The sequence below is a fragment of the Thalassophryne amazonica genome, chromosome 1 (assembly GCF_902500255.1).
Source record: "Thalassophryne amazonica chromosome 1, fThaAma1.1, whole genome shotgun sequence".
Classification (NCBI taxonomy): Eukaryota; Metazoa; Chordata; class Actinopteri; order Batrachoidiformes; family Batrachoididae; genus Thalassophryne; species Thalassophryne amazonica.
The window spans coordinates 89,531,574-89,551,570 of record NC_047103.1 but is presented as its reverse complement, the minus strand read 5'-3'; the positions used below and the strand labels follow the sequence as shown (position 1 = coordinate 89,551,570).

Below are 19,997 nucleotides of genomic sequence, written 5' to 3'. Positions count from 1 at the left end.
GAGCTGCTGACAATGTGTAACTAATAAGTAATGTAACTACAAAGGTAACGAGTAACCTAATCAGCAAAGTAACTAATAGTCTGTCACTTATTAGTTACAACAAGTAATGTAACTAAAAAGGTAACGAGTAACCTAATCAGCAAAGTAACTAATATTTACTTTTCAGAGTACTCAATCTTAAAAATAACTAAGTTAGATTACTAGTTACTTTATTAGTTACATTCAGCAGCTGCTGACAATTTGTCCACAGCTGCTAATGAAGTAACTGTAGAAAGTAACTGTACTAAGTAACTAAAACTAACTGTTCAAAGTTACTGTGACAACACTGGTCACAACTTAGGAACTGATGGAGGATTTGGAGGCATCAGATAGAACTGTGACACTGTCCAACTTTAAGAGGGCACGCCGTCACCATGACCTAAAAGTCTGTTGACAAAGGAGGAATCCATTAATCCAAAATCTGCATGAAAAAGATATGACAAAAGTTTACAGTTGCTCCACAAGACAAAAAGTCAGTCTTTGAACAGTTTTGGATGAATGGCTTCCTTCTTATCCTGTTTGGAAGAGTGAAAGGAAACATGAAAGGCATAGCATCCTCAATAAAGCATATCTTTATTCTCATGAACATTAGCTTCTTCAGCTCAACAAACACAAGCACAAACACTTTGTTTTTGGACACAATCTAGGTTAAGAGAGCCGAACACATTACATAACGTGGACGTTATCACAACTTGTGTAGACAGTCATGTGTTCTCAAAACTGAGGAAAGCAGTTTTACCCTTAATGCTGCCACTTCCTGCTTTGTGCATGGGGCTGAAAAATAAAGAGAATTTACCAATAACCACAGACACCAAGCGGCCATTTAATGACCCAGTGCGTGTGTGCCATGTGTACATTAGTGCTTTGCCCTTCATTCAGTCCTACACCTTATGTTAAACATATACAGACCGCTGTGCCAGGCTTTAATTGCCAGTTCAGGCAATTATATTAATGTCTCTCTTTCCACTGTGACTCAAGAGAAGCAGCTGATTTTCTGCTTAACCTATGGAAATATAAATGCATATATTTTTTCTCAATATACTGTATATAGACCTATATACTCTATCTATAGATTAGATCTAAAACACACACACCTGGGCGTGGCTTCATAAAGCAGTCTAATCTTTAGTCAAACTCAGTTGACTTAGTTGGCTCAAGTTTTGCGTTACCCGATTAAAGTTTTTAGCTTGGTACAGAGGAGGCTAATCTTATTTTACTCTACAAAACTTCAGTGTCTTACCTCAAAAAACGGCAGCTATCATGGACCAACATTTGATGGAGCACTCAAGAGCACCCGTACATCGCTCGCATTCCTCCAAAAGGAGAGCTTCCTCTGCTTTTGGCCATGGCTGTAGCAGACGACAACTGTCACAATGTGTTTGTGACCATTTTCACATTAGCCACTGGGTGTCACTGTTATGCTGAGCAGCATTGTGTGCACAAAAAGGCTGGAATGTAAGTATGTAGAAGAACTGCTAGGCGAACAGCTAAGCACATCGTTCTGCAGTTCGTAGGTGTCCGTAAATGTTAACGAAAGAAAGGCTGGTTAGTTCATGACAATGACCAACCAGGAAGTAATCAAAAGTCTCACATATTGGAGGCATTTCTTGGCAACGCCCCTCGTGAAGCCATTATGCCCATGAAAATGGTCAACTAACATAAGACAGTTCATCTACAAGTTTAGCCATAGATGTGAAACTGTAATTAAACTGATAATGTTGGACCACAAAGTAAGTTTAACAGACTAAAAGATTAGACTGCTTTATGAAACCAGGCCCATATATCGTGCAGAAATCTTAGGCATGGCATAAATCAAACATGCTGCAAATAATGAGAATAAAGAAGATTGCAGATATCAAATCAATGACAATATCAAATTATAAAAAGTGCTAAGCATTAAAAACTAAAAAATAAATGTGGTGTGACTACCTTTTACCTTTCAAACAACTATTTTGGATGAGCTACAGGAAACAGATATTGTTTTTAATATGGTAATCTGTTCAGTAAAAGACAAAATTCTTCAATATTGGAATTTTTAAGTGAAATCTAAATAAAATATGGAAATTTCATGTTTTATTTTCATATGAATTATCAAAAAGATTAATAAAAATAAAAACACACAAACGGTGTGCTTCCGACTTTTGCAGTTTCCATTTTAATAGTGTACAAAGGTTTGAGACAATCTACATTTTAAAAAACTTTTTTCATCATTAACGCATCAACACAAAATAAAATTTTAAGTCCCCAAATTTTCATGTTCTAACAATTTTTTTTCTTAAATCATTCATGAAACTAATCAAAATTATTAAGGTATCGCATTTTCAAAAAAAAAAAAAAAAACAAACAAACAAAAAAACATTTGTAGGTGTACTGCGCGGTATGAGACTATGTAGATTTGGTAAGGGATCACTCGATAAAATTTTAAGTGTTTAAACACACATACTGCCACATTTACACACAAACAATACATACTGTAGGAGGCCTCTGAAAAGATGGGCACTCCACCCAAAAGAAAATTATGCATTTTTAAAGGTAAAAAGTAGTCACACATTTATTATATTCATTACTAAATATTAGAAATTTAGTTTTTGCATTTTTTTTATTTATTCATTTTTAAAGGTTTTCGACATGTGCCTAAAATGTTTGCACAGTTTTATACATAGTATAATATTACAAATATACTGATATTTCTATTTTTTTAAATAAATATTTTGCAACATTTCTTGACCCTGTGATTGTTTTCTGTTCCTTCATATGAAAGATAAACACAGAAATGTTAACAGCTACTTGCCAAGTTTGAACAGCCTGTCAAGAAATAAGACAATACCCCTAAATTAGAAGCAAACTTAGCATCTCAGTGCTGGTACTTTAATGACCAACCACAAGCATAAATATACTAAAACACCTCTGCATTCATCTAGAGTACAAAATAGCATATTTTCTGGACTTGACAATGAATTATATAAGAGTTTGGGCAAACACAAATCCACAGGTGCGTCCATTGAGCAGAGTCCAGCGGGTGAACGACTGATGGTTTCAAATGCAGATTTGCTCATCACCAAATAGTATTTTGTTAGTGGTTAAAAGATCAGGAAAGAAAAATGCACTTCTAAAATAATTAGAGTGAACTGACCCTTGGCATATCACAGAATACACATCGAGGCATTTCTAACAAGGAAAAGACCAATAAAGGACCATACAGATGACACATCACATTACACACAAACACCATTTTTCTCAGAAGGCCACCAGAATGTCATTTGGATGATGGATAGTTTTCCTTCCAGGGCCCAAGTTACCAAGAAGACCCCAACACTGTTCGGAACTTGTGAAAGTTTACAAGTTCAATTTGTAACTTTAGGTTTTTAACTGTGACCAAAGCAATACTATATTAACGGATTGTACATTTACTAATTTCACTTTAATCTCAAATAATCGAAGGCAAAGTCTGTCAGCGTGACAGCAGTGTGTGCCCTTGTTATCAGATTTACATTTATCAGTGTTTTAACTGTTTTACTGCATCAGCTATGACAGAAATGACCCTTTAATAAATTGTGTAATATCTAAGACAATATGAACATTATATCCTCAAAGTAAAGTTTATTACAACAGTGCAATCAAAAATAATAATGGTAAAATAAAGACAAACACCACAATGGATTCTGTGGTCTAGAGAGAATGTCACAAACAAAACTTGTAATGGGTCAATTTTCACCATTAGCTTGTTTTTTTTCTGTGACCAAATCAAATGCTTCAATTGGTGAAAGATGAAGCAGAGCTAAATTGTGTTAGTGAAACTCTCCAACTCTGTGCTGCTGATTGTTAGGACTAAACGTGTAAGGAAGAGCCACAGTAACGGGCTCTGTGCCTCTGAGGGCTCAGCTGGTTAATGCAGGCTTGGCACAGGACTATCTAGATCCCAATCTACTTCACTCTCTTCCTGGCCAGAGTAAGAGCTCAGAGCATCCCACAGAAGGCTGGGATGCTCACAGTGGTGATGACTCCTCCAGTGCTCCATAACTCCCTCCTTGTTGGCCATCACCCTGCGGCACAGTACACAGTTAAAGGCTGAACCTGCTGCAAGGACCCCAAACCTTCTTTCTCCATCTGGTGAGCAAAGAGCCACTTTCTCCTCCCTCTCCAGTCCATCTCCCTGGTGGTGGGATATGATGTGCTTCTTGAGCTTTGAGAAAGAGAAAAACTCTTCATCACAGTTTCCACATTTCATGAGGTTACGTCTCTCGTTGAGCTGTCTCCAGTAGTGGGCAGCATGTTTGACAAGCTCATTCTCAGCCTCACGCCCACCATGTGACATGTGGCTGTCATGTAGTCGCACCTGGATGTCCTCCCCGTGGACATACATCAAGTGCATCTTCATGTCAGCAAATGTCGGAGTAATGGCCTGGCAGCGGCCACACTTAATCTGCAGCTCCACAGGGTCTTCCTGTTCCCCTGATGTCTCTGGGGAGTTGGCCCTGGTGAAGAGTAAAAAAGCAGGAATTCCTCAAAAACAGCATTCATGAGCATTCATGAGGAATGAATGATGTTTAGTTGACACACAATAGAAAGGGTCTCAATGTAAGAAAGATCTTCACAATTCTAAAGTGCAAAGTTGTGAAACGTCTACCTGAAGTGAGTGAGTGAGTGAAGCACCTTTCACACCGGGCTTGCATACAGTTTTGCTGTTATGCGTATAGAGTATGCTGAAAAACTGCACAGATTTAGCGTGGTTCCTGTGTAGGCTGGTTTGTGATGCCATATGATTGCTTACTGCCACGTATGTAGCCCTCGCCGCTATTCTTCTGCCTTTCACAGTCAACTCCTGTCTACTTTTTTGTTTTGTTTTTTTTTGTTTTTGTCTGACATTGTGGAAATGCATTCTGTTCTCAAAACGGTACATAAAAAGCAAACGGCACTCATGTTTCCAGATGTACAACAGGACGCACTGCTCCATCGTCAGGGCCCATAACATCAGATCACAAAGCTCAGAGTCTGTTGTGCCCCCCCAAAAAAGTAGAAAATATTGCCATTTAAACTCACAAGCATACTTAAACATCCTGTTTCTTGTTTCAGCATTCTAAAGAGAGCAAGAGAAAGACTCTCTGCTCTTCTTTTCAAGACCTGCTGTTACTGTTCTCTGGATTTTGACAGAAATCCAATTTATGAATTGAAAGAATGTAAACCATGTTTTCTGATTATTGGATGACTGAAGTGCATGCAAAGGGATGCATCCCTGCCATAGACCGGCTCATGCACTCGCAACGGCTCGTTCAGCCATTTTATACAGTAGTGTTCAGAATAATAGTAGTGCTATGCGACTAAAAAGATTAATCCAGGTTTTGAGTATATTTCTTATTGTTACATAGGAAACAAGGTACCAGTAGATTCAGTAGATTCTCACAAAGCCAACAAGACCAAACATTCATGATATGCACACTCTTGAGGCTATGAAATTGGGCTATTAGTAAAAAAAAAAAGTAGAAAAGGGGGTGTTCACAATAATAGTAGTGTGTCATTCAGTCAGTGAGTTTGTCAATTTTGTGGAACAAACAGGTGTGAATCAGGTGTCCCCTATTTAAGGATGAAGCCAGCACCTTGTTGAACATGCTTTTCTCTTTGAAAGCCTGAGGAAAATGGGACGTTCAAGACATTGTTCAGAGGAACAGCGTAGTTTGATTAAAAAGTTGATTGGAGAGGGGAAAACATATACGCAGGTGCAAAAAATTATAGGATGTTCATCTACAATGATCTCCAACGCTTTAAAATAGACAAAAAAAAAAACAGAGACGCGTGGAAGAAAACGGAAAACAACCATCAAAATGGATAGAAGAATAACCAGAATTGCAAAGGCTCACCCATTGATCAGCTCCAGGATGATCAAAGACAGTCTGGAGTTACCTGTAAGTGCTGTGACAGTTAGAAGACGCCTGTGTGAAGCTAATTTATTTGCAAGAATCCCTCGCAAAGTCCCTCTGTTAAATAAAAGACATGCAGAAGAGGTTACAATTTGCCAAAGAACACATCAACTGGCCTAAAGCGAAATATACTCAAAACCTGTATTAATCTTTTTAGTCACATAGCACTACTATTATTCTGAACACTACTGTACCTGCTCTGAGCACGCACACGTGTGCGACTTTGATCACCTGTTGAAAGCATGCACAGGCGCTGCGGGTTGTGTGGACCATTTCACCACACACTCGCACACTGGTTCGATTACCTGTTTTGAGCACACACACGTGCGCCAGTTCAATTACTTGTTGTAAAACGCATGCACAGGCACTGCTGGCTACGTGGATCATTTCACCACACAGTCGCGTGCCAGTTTGAGTACTTGTTCTGTGCATGTACATGTGTATCAGTTCGATTACTTGTAGTTGCTCGAAGGGGAAAAAAAAGCCTTGTGCACAGGGTGGAGAAGCTTGATTCCATGATGCTGTTTTGACAGACTGCCTGGACATGCTGATGGATTTATACATTGATTAAGTCAGAATACATTATTTCCAGGAGTTAATGGACTTTATTTAATGCACCACATCCGTGAGAGAACTTCAGGAGGTGAAACAAAGCTGCAGCCGGCGATGGCGCACGCGATACATCCATGAGGATTAGTGGATGTGGACATGTCCTCTCGCTGGCGATCGGTCCATGAGCAGGACTTAATGGACTTTGTTTAATGTGCCACAATTGTGAGAGAACATGAGGTGAAAGCACCGTGGAGCTGCAAAATTAAACGTTTATTTTTCTGCGTCCGCCTCACATACCCCTCAGCATACTGCCACGTAGGGGAGCAAAAACTCGGCATAGAGCTGGTTAAACTCGGCGTAGAGCTGCATAACTCAGCTTACGCAGTACGCCGCATTACGCAACTCTACAGTGGCCTGGTTTGAAAGGGGCTTGACTGTGTGTGTGTGTGTGTGTGTACACACACACACACGCAGAGCAAAAATGTAAATGCAACACTTGTTTTTGCTTCCACTTTTCATGAGCTGAACTCAAAGATCTAAAACACTTTCTATATACGAGGTCTGTTAGAAAAGTATCCGACCTTTTTATTTTTTTCAAAAACCTGATGGATTTGAATCATGTGCTTACATGAGCCAACCTTGAACCTTCGTGCGCATGCATGATTTTTTTCACGCCTGTCGGTTGAGTCATTTGCTTGTAAGCAGCCTTTGTGTGAGGATGGGTGGAGTCTCTCGTCGTTTTTTCTTTGCAAGGAAATGGCGGAACGACTGGAGCAGCGTGACTGCATCAAATTTTGCCAGAAACTGGGCGACAGCCAGGTGGAAACCATTCGGATTATTCAGACGGCTTTCGGTGATGATGCTATGAGCATCACACAGATTAAGGAGCGGTACAACCGGTTTAAAGACGGCCACACAACGGTGGAGAGCGCACTGCACTCCGGTCACCCATCAACATGCTGAAATGACCAGATCATTTCCAAAGTAAACGCTGTGGTGATGTGGGACCGTCGTGTGACTGTCCGAGAAATTGTGGAAGAGGTGGACATCAGCACTTTTTCGGCACATTCCACTGTGACAGAAGATTTGGCCATGAAAAGAGTTGCAGCGAAATTCATCGGCACGAAGCTGATGGCGCAGCAAAAGCGCCTCTGTGATGAAGTCTCACAGGACATGTTGTGACATGCCCAGCTCGTCCACAATTTCTCGGATAGTCATTGAGCTGAATCAGAGTGGTCCATACAAATACTGCCTGGTTCTGATTGATGCATTCTCCAAATGGGTTGAAACTGTTCCTGCAAAACATGCAGATGCCCTGACAGTTGCAAAGGCACTGTGTAAAGTGATTATTCCTGCATATGGAATACCTGAAAAAATTTACAGCGACAATGGAGCACACTTTGTCAACACTGTGATACAACACCTGACACAAACATTGGGCATTCAGTTAAAACATCATTGTGCATATCACCCACAAAGTGCAGGACTCGTGGAACGAACTAATGGGACTATCAAGTCCAGGCTCAGGAAAACCATGGCCGAAACAAGACAATCCTGGCCTGAATGCCTGGACCTGGTAAAATTATATATGCACATCACACCCACGCCACAAGGGCTGTCACCTTTTGAGATTTTGCATGGTAGACCTTTTCGCCTGCACTCTTTGGATCAGATTTACAAAAGGCAGATGACGAACTGACCTTAGCAGATTTTATGAAAAAGATACTTCAGGAAAAGATGTGTTAAAAGCACAGTTACTGCCGACTGATTCTGTCTCCACAGGATGCCAAAACAGTGAAGCCAGGAGACTATGTCTTTATCAAGGTCATAAAAAGGAAAAACCGGTCCAGCCCACGGTGGGAAGGCCCGTTCCAAGTGTTGCTGACCACACAAACAGCCGTGAAGATCGCTGAAAGACCATCATGGATACATCTAAGTCACTGTAAGCTGCAGCATGTGCCTATAACCACAAACGAGTAAAGAGGAAGTCTGGGAGGTGAGCATGTCACAACATGTCCTGTGAGACTTCGCTTTTGCAACGCCATCAACTTCATGCCAATGAATTTCGCTGCAAGTCTTTTCATGGCAAAATCTTCTATCACAGTGAAATGTGCCGAAAAAGTGCTGATGTCCACCTCTTCCACAATTTCTCGGATAGTCACACGACGGTCCCACATCACCACAGCGTTCACTTTGGAAATGATCTGGTCATTTCAGCATGTTGATGGCCGACCGGAGCGCAGCGCGCTCTCCACCGTTGTGCGGCCGTCTTTAAACCGGTTGTACCGCTCCTTAATCTGTGTGATGCTCACAGCATCGTCACCGAAAGCCATCTGAATAATCCGAATGGTTTCCACCTGGCTGTCGCCCAGTTTCTGGCAAAATTTGATGCAGTCGATCTGCTCCAGTCGTTCTGCCATTTCCTTGCAAAGAAAAAACGACGAGAGACTCCACCCATCCTCACACAAAGGCTGCTTACAAGCAAATGATGCAACCGACAGGCGTGAAAAAAAATCACGCATGCGCACGAAGGTTCAAGGTTGGCTCATGCAAGCACACGTGATTCAAATCCATCAGGTTTTTGAAAAAAATAAAAAGGTCAGATACTTTTCTAACAGACCTCGTACACAAAAGACATATGTCTCTCAAATATTGTTCACAAATCTGTCTAAATCTGTGTTAGCGAGCACTTCTCCTTTGCTGAGATAATCTATCCCACCTCACAGGTGTGGCACATCAAGATGCTGATTAGACAGGATGATTATTGCACAGGTGTGCCTTAGGCTGGCCAAAATAAAAGGCCACTCTGAAATGTCCAGTTTTATCACAGAGCACAATGCCACAGATGTCGCACGTTTTGAGGGAGCATGCAATTGCCATGCTGACTGCAGGAATGTCCACCAGAGCTGTTGCCTGTCAAGTAAATTTTTATTTCTCTACCATAAGCACTCAATCAGTCATACTCCAACCTATCCACCATGGCCAAGACCAAAGAGCTGTCTAAGGACACCAGGGACAAAACTGTAGACCTGCACAAGGCTGGGATGGGCTGCAGGACAAATACGCAGGCAGCTTGGTGAGAAGGCAACAACTGTTGGTGTAATTATTAGAAAATGGAAGAAAGCAAGATGACTGCCAATCTTCCTTGGATTGGGGCTCAATGCAAGATCTCGCTTCGTGGGGTAAGAACGATTCTGAGGAACCCCAGAACTAAATGAGAGGACCTGGTGACTGACCTGAAGAGAGCTGAAACCACAGTCACCAAGATTACATTAGTAACACACTACGCCGTCATGGTTTAAAGTACTACAGCAAGGTCCCCCTGCTCACACCAGCACATGTCCAGGCCCGTTTGAAGTTCACCAGCGACCATCTGGATGATCCAGAGGAGGCATGGGAGAAGGTCATGTGGTCAGATGAGACCAAAACAGAGCTTTTTGGTATCAACTCTACTTACCATGTTTGGAGGATGAGAATAACCCCAAGAACACTGTCCCAACTATGAAGCATGGGGGGGTGGAAACATTTTTTTTTTGGGGGGGGGGGGGGGGGGTCTGCAAAGGGGACGACTACACCGTATTGAAGGGAGGATAGATGGGCTCATGTATCGTGAAATTTTGGCAAGCAACCTTCCCTTGCTAAGAGCACTGAAGATGGGTCGTGGCTGGGTGTTTCAGCATGACGATGACCCGAAACACACAGCCAGGGCAACTAAGGAGTGGCTCCGTAAGAAGCATTTCAAGGTCCTGGAGTGGCCTTCCTTCTGCAGGAAGTGGAACGTGGACTTTGCTGACTTGGTCTTCGGAGTGAGATTGCATCAGAATTTTGGCTCTCTGTTGGGACTATTTACACAGAGACTGCTACCTGCTGCTTTGGACTTGAACTAACAGTCTTTTTCAAGACTTTTTTACCTTTTTACTTTTTTTTTAACTTTTTTACTGTGCTCCAACGCCTAAGGAAGACCTCTAACGGTTGAAACATCGCGACGGAGCACTTTTATCAGCTAACTTTCATCAGCGTTGGCAAGCTAACTAGCTTGCTAACGCTTTCGTTTTTTGTTTTTTTTTAGCACTGTTGTCGTGCGTTATCTGTGCTGCTCCACAGCGTGTTTAGTCGATTTTTATTTTATTTTAGCACCGTTGTCGTGCGTTCGCTGTTGTCGTGCGTTGCCTGTGCTGCTTCATGGCCTGTTTGGTGCCTTGATTGGGGCACTCCTTCTGCTGAATCACCTCTAAATTATTTACACATTATTCACTTTGTGTGTTTTTAGGAATCCGCTAGGTTGCGTAGCTACTAGCTCTTAGCCGATTTAGCATGGCGGCTTCTCCTGTCTCTCCCGTACTTTTCTGCTCTGGGTGTGAAATGTTTAGTTATTCCTCGGCCTCCTTTAGCAGTAACGGTACTTGTAATAAGTGCAGCTTATTCGTAGCTTTGGAGGCCAGGCTGGGCGAATTGGAGACTCGGCTCCGCACCGTGGAAAATTCTACAGCTAGCCAGGCCCCTGTAGTCGGTGCGGACCAAGGTAGCTTAGCCGCCGTTAGTTCCCCCCTGGCAGATCCCGGGCAGTCGGGAAAGCAGGCTGACTGGGTGACTGTGAGGAGGAAGCGTAGCCCTAAACAGAAGCCCCGTGTACACCGTCAACCCGTTCACATCTCTAACCGTTTTTCCCCACTCGACGATACACTCGCCGAGGATCAAACTCTGGTTACTGGCGACTCTGTTTTGAGAAATGTGAAGTAAGCGACACCAGCAACCATTGTCAATTGTCTTCCGGGGGCCAGAGCAGGTGACATCGAAGGACATTTGAAATTGCTGGCTAAGGCTAAGCGTAAATTTGGTAAGATTGTAATTCACGTCGGCAGTAATGACACTCGGTTACGCCAATCGGAGGTCACTAAAATTAACATTAAATCGGTGTGTAACTTTGCAAAAACAATGTCGGACTCTGTTGTTTTCTCTGGGCCCCTCCCCAATCAGACCGGGAGTGACATGTTTAGCCGCATGTTCTCCTTGAATTGCTGGCTGTCTGAGTGGTGTCCAAAAAATGAGGTGGGCTTCATTGATAATTGGCAAAGCTTCTGGGGAAAACCTGGTCTTGTTAGGAGAGACGGCATCCATCCCACTTTAGATGGAGCAGCTCTCATTTCTAGAAATCTGGCCAATTTTCTTGGATCCTCCAAACTGTGACTATCCAGCGTTGGGACCAGGAAGCAGAGCTGTGGTCTTATACACCTCTCTGCAGCTTCTCTCCCCCTGCCATCCCCTCATTACCCCATCCCCGTAGAGACGGTGCCTGCTCCCAGACCACCAATAACCAGCAAAAATCTATTTAAGCATAAAAATTCAAAAAGAAAAAATAATATAGCACCTTCAATTGCACCACAGACTAAAACAGTTAAATGTGGTCTATTAAACATTAGGTCTCTCTCTTCTAAGTCCCTGTTGGTAAATTATATAATAATTGATCAACGTATTGATTTATTCTGCCTAACAGAAACCTGGTTACAGCAGGATGAATATGTTAGTTTAAATGAGTCAACACCCCCGAGTCACACTAACTGTCAGAATGCTCGTAGCACGGGCCGTGGCGGAGGATTAGCAGCAATCTTCCATTCCAGCTTATTAATTAATCAAAAACCTAGACAGAGCTTTAATTCATTTGAAACCTTGTCTCTTAGTCTTGTCCATCCAAATTGGAAGTCCCAAAAACCAGTTTTATTTGTTATTATCTATCGTCCACCTGGTCGTTACTGTTAGTTTCTCTGTGAATTTTCAGACCTTTTGTCTGACTTAGTGCTTAGCTCAGATAAGATAATTATAGTGGGCGATTTTAACATCCACACAGATGCTGAGAATGACAGCCTCAACACTGCATTTAATCTATTATTAGACTCTATCGGCTTTGCTCAAAAAGTAAATGAGTCCACCCACCACTTTAATCATATCTTAGATCTTGTTCTGACTTATGGTATGGAAATAGAAGACTTAACAGTATTCCCTGAAAACTCCCTTCTGTCTGATCATTTTTTAATAACATTTACATTTACCCTGATGGACTACCCTGCAGTGGGGAATAAGTTTCATTACACTAGAAGTCTTTCAGAAAGCGCTGTAACTAGGTTTAATATATATAATATATATATATAATATATGATTCCTTCTTTATGTTCTCTAATGTCATATACCAACACAGAGCAGAGTAGCTACCTAAACTCTGTAAGGGAGTTAGAGTATCTCGTCAATAGTTTTACATCCTCTTTGAAGACAACTTTGGATGCTGTAGCTCCTCTGAAAAAGAGAGCTTTAAATCGGAAGTGTCTGACTCCGTGGTATAACTCACAAACTCGTAGCTTAAAGCAGATAACCCGTAAGTTGGAGAGGAAATGGCGTCTCACTAATTTAGAAGATCTTCATTTAGCCTGGAAAAAGAGTTTGTTGCTCTATAAAAAAGCCCTCCGTAAAGCTAGGACATCTTTCTACTCATCACTAATTGAAGAAAATAAGAATAACCCCAGGTTTCTTTTCAGCACTGTAGCCAGGCTGACAAAGAGTCAGAGCTCTATTGAGCTGAGTATTCCATTAACTTTAACTAGTAATGACTTCATGACTTTCTTTGCTAACAAAATTTTGACTATTAGAGAAAAAATTACTCATAACCATCCCAAAGATGTATCGTTATCTTTGGCTGCTTTTAGTGATGCCGGTATTTGGTTAGACTCTTTCTCTCCGATTGTTCTGTCTGAGTTATTTTCATTAGTTACTTCATCCAAACCATCAACATGTTTATTAGACCCCATTCCTGCCAGGCTGCTCAAGGAAGTCCTACCATTATTTAATACTTCAATCTTAAATATGATCAATCTATCTTTGTTAGTTGGTTATGTACCACAGGCCTTTAAGGTGGCAGTAATTAAACCATTACTTAAAAAGCCATCACTTGACCCAGCTATCTTAGCTAATTATAGGCCAATCTCCAACCTTCCTTTTCTCTCAAAGATTCTTGAGAGGGTAGTTGTAAAACAGCTAACTGATCACCTGCAGAGGAATGGTCTATTTGAAGAGTTTCAGTCAGGTTTTAGAATTCATCATAGTACAGAAACAGCATTAGTGAAGGTTACAAATGATCTTCTTATGGCTTCGGACAGTGGACTTATCTCTGTGCTTGTTCTGTTGGACCTCAGTGCTGCTTTTGATACTGTTGACCATAAAATTTTATTACAGAGATTAGAGCATGTCATAGGTATTAAAGGCACTGCGCTGCGGTGGTTTGAATCATATTTGTCTAATAGATTACAGTTTGTTCATGTAAATGGGGAATCTTCTTCACAGACTAAAGTTAATTATGGAGTTCCACAAGGTTCTGTGCTAGGACCAATTTTATTCACTTTATACATGCTTCCCTTAGGCAGTATTATTAGACGGTATTGCTTAAATTTTCATTGTTACGCAGATGATACCCAGCTTTATCTATCCATGAAGCCAGAGGATACACACCAATTAGCTAAACTGCAGGATTGTCTTACAGACATAAAGACATGGATGACCTCTAATTTCCTGCTTTTAAACTCAGATAAAACTGAAGTTATTGTACTTGGCCCCACAAATCTTAGAAGCATGGTGTCTAACCAGATCGTTACTCTGGATGGCATTTCCCTGATCTCTAGTAATACTGTGAGAAATCTTGGAGTCATTTTTGATCAGGATATGTCATTCAAAGCGCATATTAAACAAATATGTAGGACTGCCTTTTTGCATTTACGCAATATCTCTAAAATCAGAAAGGTCTTGTCTCAGAGTGATGCTGAAAAACTAATTCATGCATTTACTTCCTCTAGGCTGGACTATTGTAATTCATTATTATCAGGTTGTCCTAAAAGTTCCCTAAAAAGCCTTCAGTTGGTTCAGAATGCTGCAGCTAGAGTACTGACGGGGACGAGCAGGAGAGAGCATATCTCACCCGTGTTGGCCTCTCTTCATTGGCTTCCTGTTAATTCTAGAATAGAATTTAAAATTCTTCTTCTTACTTATAAGGTTTTGAATAATCAGGTCCCATCTTATCTTAGGGACCTCGTAGTACCATATTACCCCATTAGAGCGCTTCGCTCTCAGACTGCGGGCTTACTTGTAGTTCCTAGGGTTTGTAAGAGTAGAATGGGAGGCAGAGCCTTCAGCTTTCAGGCTCCTCTCCTGTGGAACCAGCTCCCAATTCAGATCAGGGAGACAGATACCCTCTCTACTTTTAAGATTAGGCTTAAAACTTTCCTTTTCGCTAAAGCTTATAGTTAGGGCTGGATCGGGTGACCCTGGACCATCCCTTGGTTATGCTGCTTTAGACGTAGATTGTGGGGGGGTTCCCATGATGCACTGTTTCTTTCTCTTTTTGCTCCGTATGCATCACTCTGCATTTAATCATTAGTGATCGATCTCTGCCCCCCTTCACGGCATGTCTTTTTCCTGTTTTTTTCCCTCAGCCCCAACCAGTCTCAGCAGAAGACTGCCCCTCCCTGAGCCTGGTTCTGCTGGAGGTTTCTTCCTGTTAAAAGGGAGTTTTTCCTTCCCACTGTGGCCAAGTGCTTGCTCATAGGGGGTCGTTTTGACCGTTGGGGTTTTTCATAATTATTGTATGGCCTTGCCTTACAATATGGAGCGCCTTGGGGCAGCTGTTTGTTGTGATTTGGCGCTATATAAGAAAAAAGTTGATTGATTGATTGATTGATTGCAGTGTGTGAAAACTTGGTCAAGAACTACAGGAAACATCTGATCTCTGTAATTGAAAACAAAGGTTTCTGTACCAAAATTTAAGGTCTGTTTTTTTCTATTGTATCAAATATTGATTTCATGCAATAAAATGGATGGATTAGTTATTTAGAAATCATACAAAATGATTTTCTTAACTTTTTTTAGATCGTCTCTCACTGTTGAAGCGTACCTACAATAAAAATTACAGACCTCTACGTTCTTTGTAGGTGGAAAAACTTTCTAAATTGACAGTGAATCAAATACTTATTTGCCTCACTGTAAGTGTTCACACCCTTTGCTCAATACTTTGTTGATGCACCTTTGGCAGCAATTACAGCCTCAAATCTTCTTGAATATGATGCCACAAGCTTGGTGCACCTATCTTTGGGCAGTTTTGCCCATTCTTCTTTGCAGCACCTCTCAAGCTCCATCAGGTTAAAACTCACCCAGAATGTATAGGATCCTCATTTGCAATCCTCTATATAGAAAGCAGCAAACAATATTCCCCCTGGCATGTACCCTTCTGAGTATGGATGGGAAAAGGTTGAACTCAATTAATGATTACTTCCCATCGGCAGCCCAACAAATGTTTAGTGTACTCCAAGTGAGGTCCCACAAATGATTTGAAGTAGAAGATGAAGTCCTACAAGGTGATGTCGTATATCAGTAGAATGAGCTTATACGTTTAATTAGAGGAGTATTCCTGTGAATTTGGTAAAATAAAGTCCTATTTATTTGCAATAAACATTCTATTTTCTGTTAAAGTAAGAATGCTAATAATGGTACACCTTATGAACAAACACTGAAAACTAGAAGTATACTCTATTCTCTTAGCCTTGGAAGAAAGCTAATGGTGCTGGTAACATTGTTGACATCATTCAAATTGTGACTAAAAACATTTGCAAGGCATTTTTTCTTGCAAGCTTCAGTTTCCTTCTGCCAGACTGTACTACCTTTCTGAAGCGTTTATGACACAACCATGAAAATCCATTCAAATATTAGTCAGGTTAACACAGACCATAACCCTGCAACATAGAATATATAAAACGGAGCTTCTGTAAGACTCAAATTTAGATTTGGACTGACCACATTCAGGTTTTTGGTTACAATAACCTTAGTGAAACCACCAAACATGTACAGTGACATAGAGATACCATGTATCAAATCTTAATCTCACCTCTCAGTAGAAATATGGTCTTCATGATGGCTGATGGAGGGCTCCACAGTCAGCACCACCTTGTGTACCTCTCTAAGGTGACTGAAATACACACCCACATATCCAAAGGCCTTCTCACAAAACTCGCAGCACAGAGACCGACGTGGCCGCACCTCATAATGGTGAAGCTTCATGTGTGTACTCAAACTTCCAGAGTGGGCATAGGCCTTGCGACAAACTGGGCACATGTATGGCCGAATGTTAGTGTGACTGTTCATGTGGCTCTGTAGGTGATGCTTAAATTGGAAGCAGCGGTTACAAGTGGGGCAACAGTGGAGTGGACGGCTCCCCACAAACACTCTTTGATGGGATGTACCTCTCAGGTGGAGGGTGAGAGATGTAGGCTGGGGAGGACAGTGCTGGGCTTTGATTGTGGTGGGAAGCTGACTGAGTACAAGTTCCTGTTCATGGCTTTCAGGGGTAACAGGAGGCAAGCTAACCAGCTGGGGAACGGTCTCCATTAATAACATGGGCTTGGGTCGGATGCTACGGTACTTCTTTGAAATTTCAACTTCCTTTTGTTTGGAACCTGGAACAATTGTCTGTTGTTTCTCAGGGATCCTTCTACGGAAGAAAGACAAGGACCTCTTCTTTCGTGCTTCAAATGCTAAAATATCCTCCATTGTCTTTCTCTTCCGCCCCCTCTTTTTGCCAGATGATTTTTGCATAGCTCCTAACATAGGCATGACTGTGGTCTTCATTGGGGGCTGAATGGATGAGGCTGATCCCTGGCTGTGACTCAAAGCTTCAGCTGAGCCACAGGTTTGGGGATCCATGGGGTTTGTGTGTCCCAGCTGACCAGAGAAACCCTTTTTCTTTGGTGGCACAGTGTTGGGTTTTGCAGTTGGGATGAGCGTGCCTTTGATTTTTGAGTAGGGCAGAATGGGAAGTTTACCTTTTGGTGGAGTGGGTATAATCTGAACTGCTTTGCTGAAGATGGCTGGAGACAAGACGGTGATACTGCTTTGAGGCTGGGATGAAAGTGGCTTGGTCTGACCCAGTCTCACTGTTGTTTTAGCATGTTCTTCAGACACTTTGCTTGGAGGACTTTTGGCAGCAACTGAAGGGTACTGGACATTCTGAATAAGGCATGCTGTACCAGGTTGTTCAGAACAATCTGATGTTTGTTCCAACCGAGAACTTGGATAGAGAACAGCATTTTCTGGGAGCAGAGCAGTGACAGAGATGTCAGAGGATGGCTCAATTAGAAAGACCTGCTCTGAAGGTTCCACTTTGGGCACTGGGTTTTCCTTTAAGTGTCTGGACTCAATTTGTTTTTTCTTTGCTGATGATGTCCCACTCAGTACAGACTTTGACTGCATTGTAAGACTGGACTTAGAGGGTGTTTTCACTTTGGTGGCTGGAGAAGCTGATTTGACCAGATCTGTGGTGACTTTGCTCCTTACGGGCTGGTATCTGGGAATGGGCAACTTGAGGTGCTTTTGGATTGATGGTTGCTGTTGTTGCTGTGGTGTCTGTGATGAGATGGGAGGGGGAAGCGGCACGAGAGAGAAAGTGCCATCCTGACCTGCTATTTGCATCAGTGCATAGTTTTGAGTGGGCATAACAATGGACTTGGGGCTTGTGGTGGTAGTCTCTGGGAGTGTGGGAGGAGGCTGGCAGGACAAGACCGCAGAAGAGGTGGAAGACACCATGGCCGGAGCCTTGGGTGCAATGCTTCGGAACTGAAGGCTCTTCATCTGTTACAAATGGCTGGGTTCATCAACTGGAACACAAACACAAAAATACTGCAGTTATTTCTCTTGGAGAACTATAAGATTTTCCTTTTAACTTTAAACCTCAAATTCCTCCATTAATAAATTGTCAACATTGCAACACTGTCTGTAATTGCAGTTTTAATCAGTGGTGGGCACAGCTAATCGAAAAGTTAGCTTCAATAACAACTAATATGCTAACTGAAAAGTTAACTTTTAAAATGCTAAACCGATAAACCCCTAAAAATTAGTGGAAGTTACAGCTAACTGCTAACTTTTATTATTGACTTGGCACACTGTTGGTGACTGATAAACCACTTTAGACTTTTAGCGCCACAGAGGCTTCTGAGTAAAGTCAACGCGAAGCAATTACAAACCCAAAACAAGCCAGCAACTTCTGTAAACACCCTGTCAGCTGCTGCAAAGATGTCTCACTTACCTTTCACAGTGGCAGTGTAGATCAAACGCAAGGCACTTTCACTCATGGTTTCATTTATAAACAGAGTAATTCTAGACAGTTTATCAACACATTAACAGCAACTCTGTCATTTTTACATAGTGAAAATATTGCATTTTTAAAGTAATACGCTAATTCTGAAGGTGTGAGCGTTAAACAGACAAGCGCGAAAAGGCATTATGGGAAATCAGTCTCATTTCATCACCACCCCATCCGTCAAAATGCATAGAACACTGCCATCTACTGGATGGGAGTGTGAAAAGCAGCCAACATGCTGAGTCACACTTCACAAACAGAATTTTCAGTTCTGCAAATACCTTTTTTTTAACAAATGGAGAAAATGATGCATTTACAAATACATATCTATTTGTAAAAACCAACACACAAGTTACAAATTGGAAATTTGTTTGTGAATCACAAAACACGTGTGCAAATCAAGGACTATTTGCAGATCACCCTCTGTGCATTTATTATCATGTATCATGTATTAATGAGACAAATTTAACTCCATAAATAAGTGTCTTTTCAAAAGAAAAAAAAGGTTTGCATGTACATGATGTCTTTAAAGCAGACATACTGCCGATCATAATGCATTGCAGCAATGCATTATGGGAGTTCGGGGTTTGTTTGTTTTTTATTATTATTGTTGTAGTACATGTTAGTTTAGGAGTGTTGTTAGTGTTATAGATTTGTTGTGTTTTTATTATTCAAGGAATGTAGTTAGTTTGGTGAAGAGTAATGTTGTGACCATGAATGAAATCTATGTTGCGATTCACCTCTTTTGTCACTGAGCGGCTGTATGTTGAACGTAAATGACATTTTTTTTTTCCAGCAGCAGCGGCAGCTGGCCTGCCCCCTTCTGCTGTGGGAGGGCTGAGTTCCTTACAGCAACCTGGCTGTTGCAAAACACACAGCAGACAGGAATTGTTTGGTTTAGGGCTTTACAAATGTTTTTGACCGTTCGGTCTTAACTCACTATGCCAGCTGAAAGTTAGCGAAACTAAATTGAGCAGAAGCTAATTAATCCGCTGATGGTTTTCAAAATTAGCTGAAAAGATACTCCACTAACAAAAAGTTAGCTTTTCTAATTAGCGGTTAGCAGAACTGTGCACACCACTGGTTTTAATATACAAGATCTAATGTACTTATTAGGAATAACTGAAGACTTCAGAAGTTCCTGGTCTCTTTATAAAGTTGCCAAACTCATTATTTAACCTCCCTCCAATGTTGGTACCATCAAATCTCATGAATCTGAAGGGAACATGTAAAACTGGTGTTGGTTCAAGAAGGGCATCCAGTGTAAAAGTGGTACCAAATCCCAATGTGGATCATACTGGATTGGCTGTGGTGACTGAAAAATCCCG

At 41.5% G+C, this 19,997-nt stretch overlaps 1 protein-coding gene across 1 annotated transcript in view; it reads right to left on the bottom strand.

The window, feature by feature from the left end:
- Positions 1-2,748: 2,748 nt before the first annotated feature.
- Positions 2,749-19,997, bottom strand: part of znf438 (zinc finger protein 438) — a 158,213-nt gene continuing 140,964 nt past the window's right edge. The window contains exons 3-4 of the mRNA XM_034172375.1: positions 16,423-18,187; positions 2,749-4,514 (exon numbers count right to left, since the gene is read on the bottom strand). Of these exons, the coding sequence (XP_034028266.1) occupies positions 3,926-4,514; positions 16,423-18,161 (2,328 nt within the window). The 5' untranslated portion in view covers positions 18,162-18,187 and the 3' untranslated portion in view covers positions 2,749-3,925. The remainder of the gene's footprint in view (positions 4,515-16,422; positions 18,188-19,997) is intronic.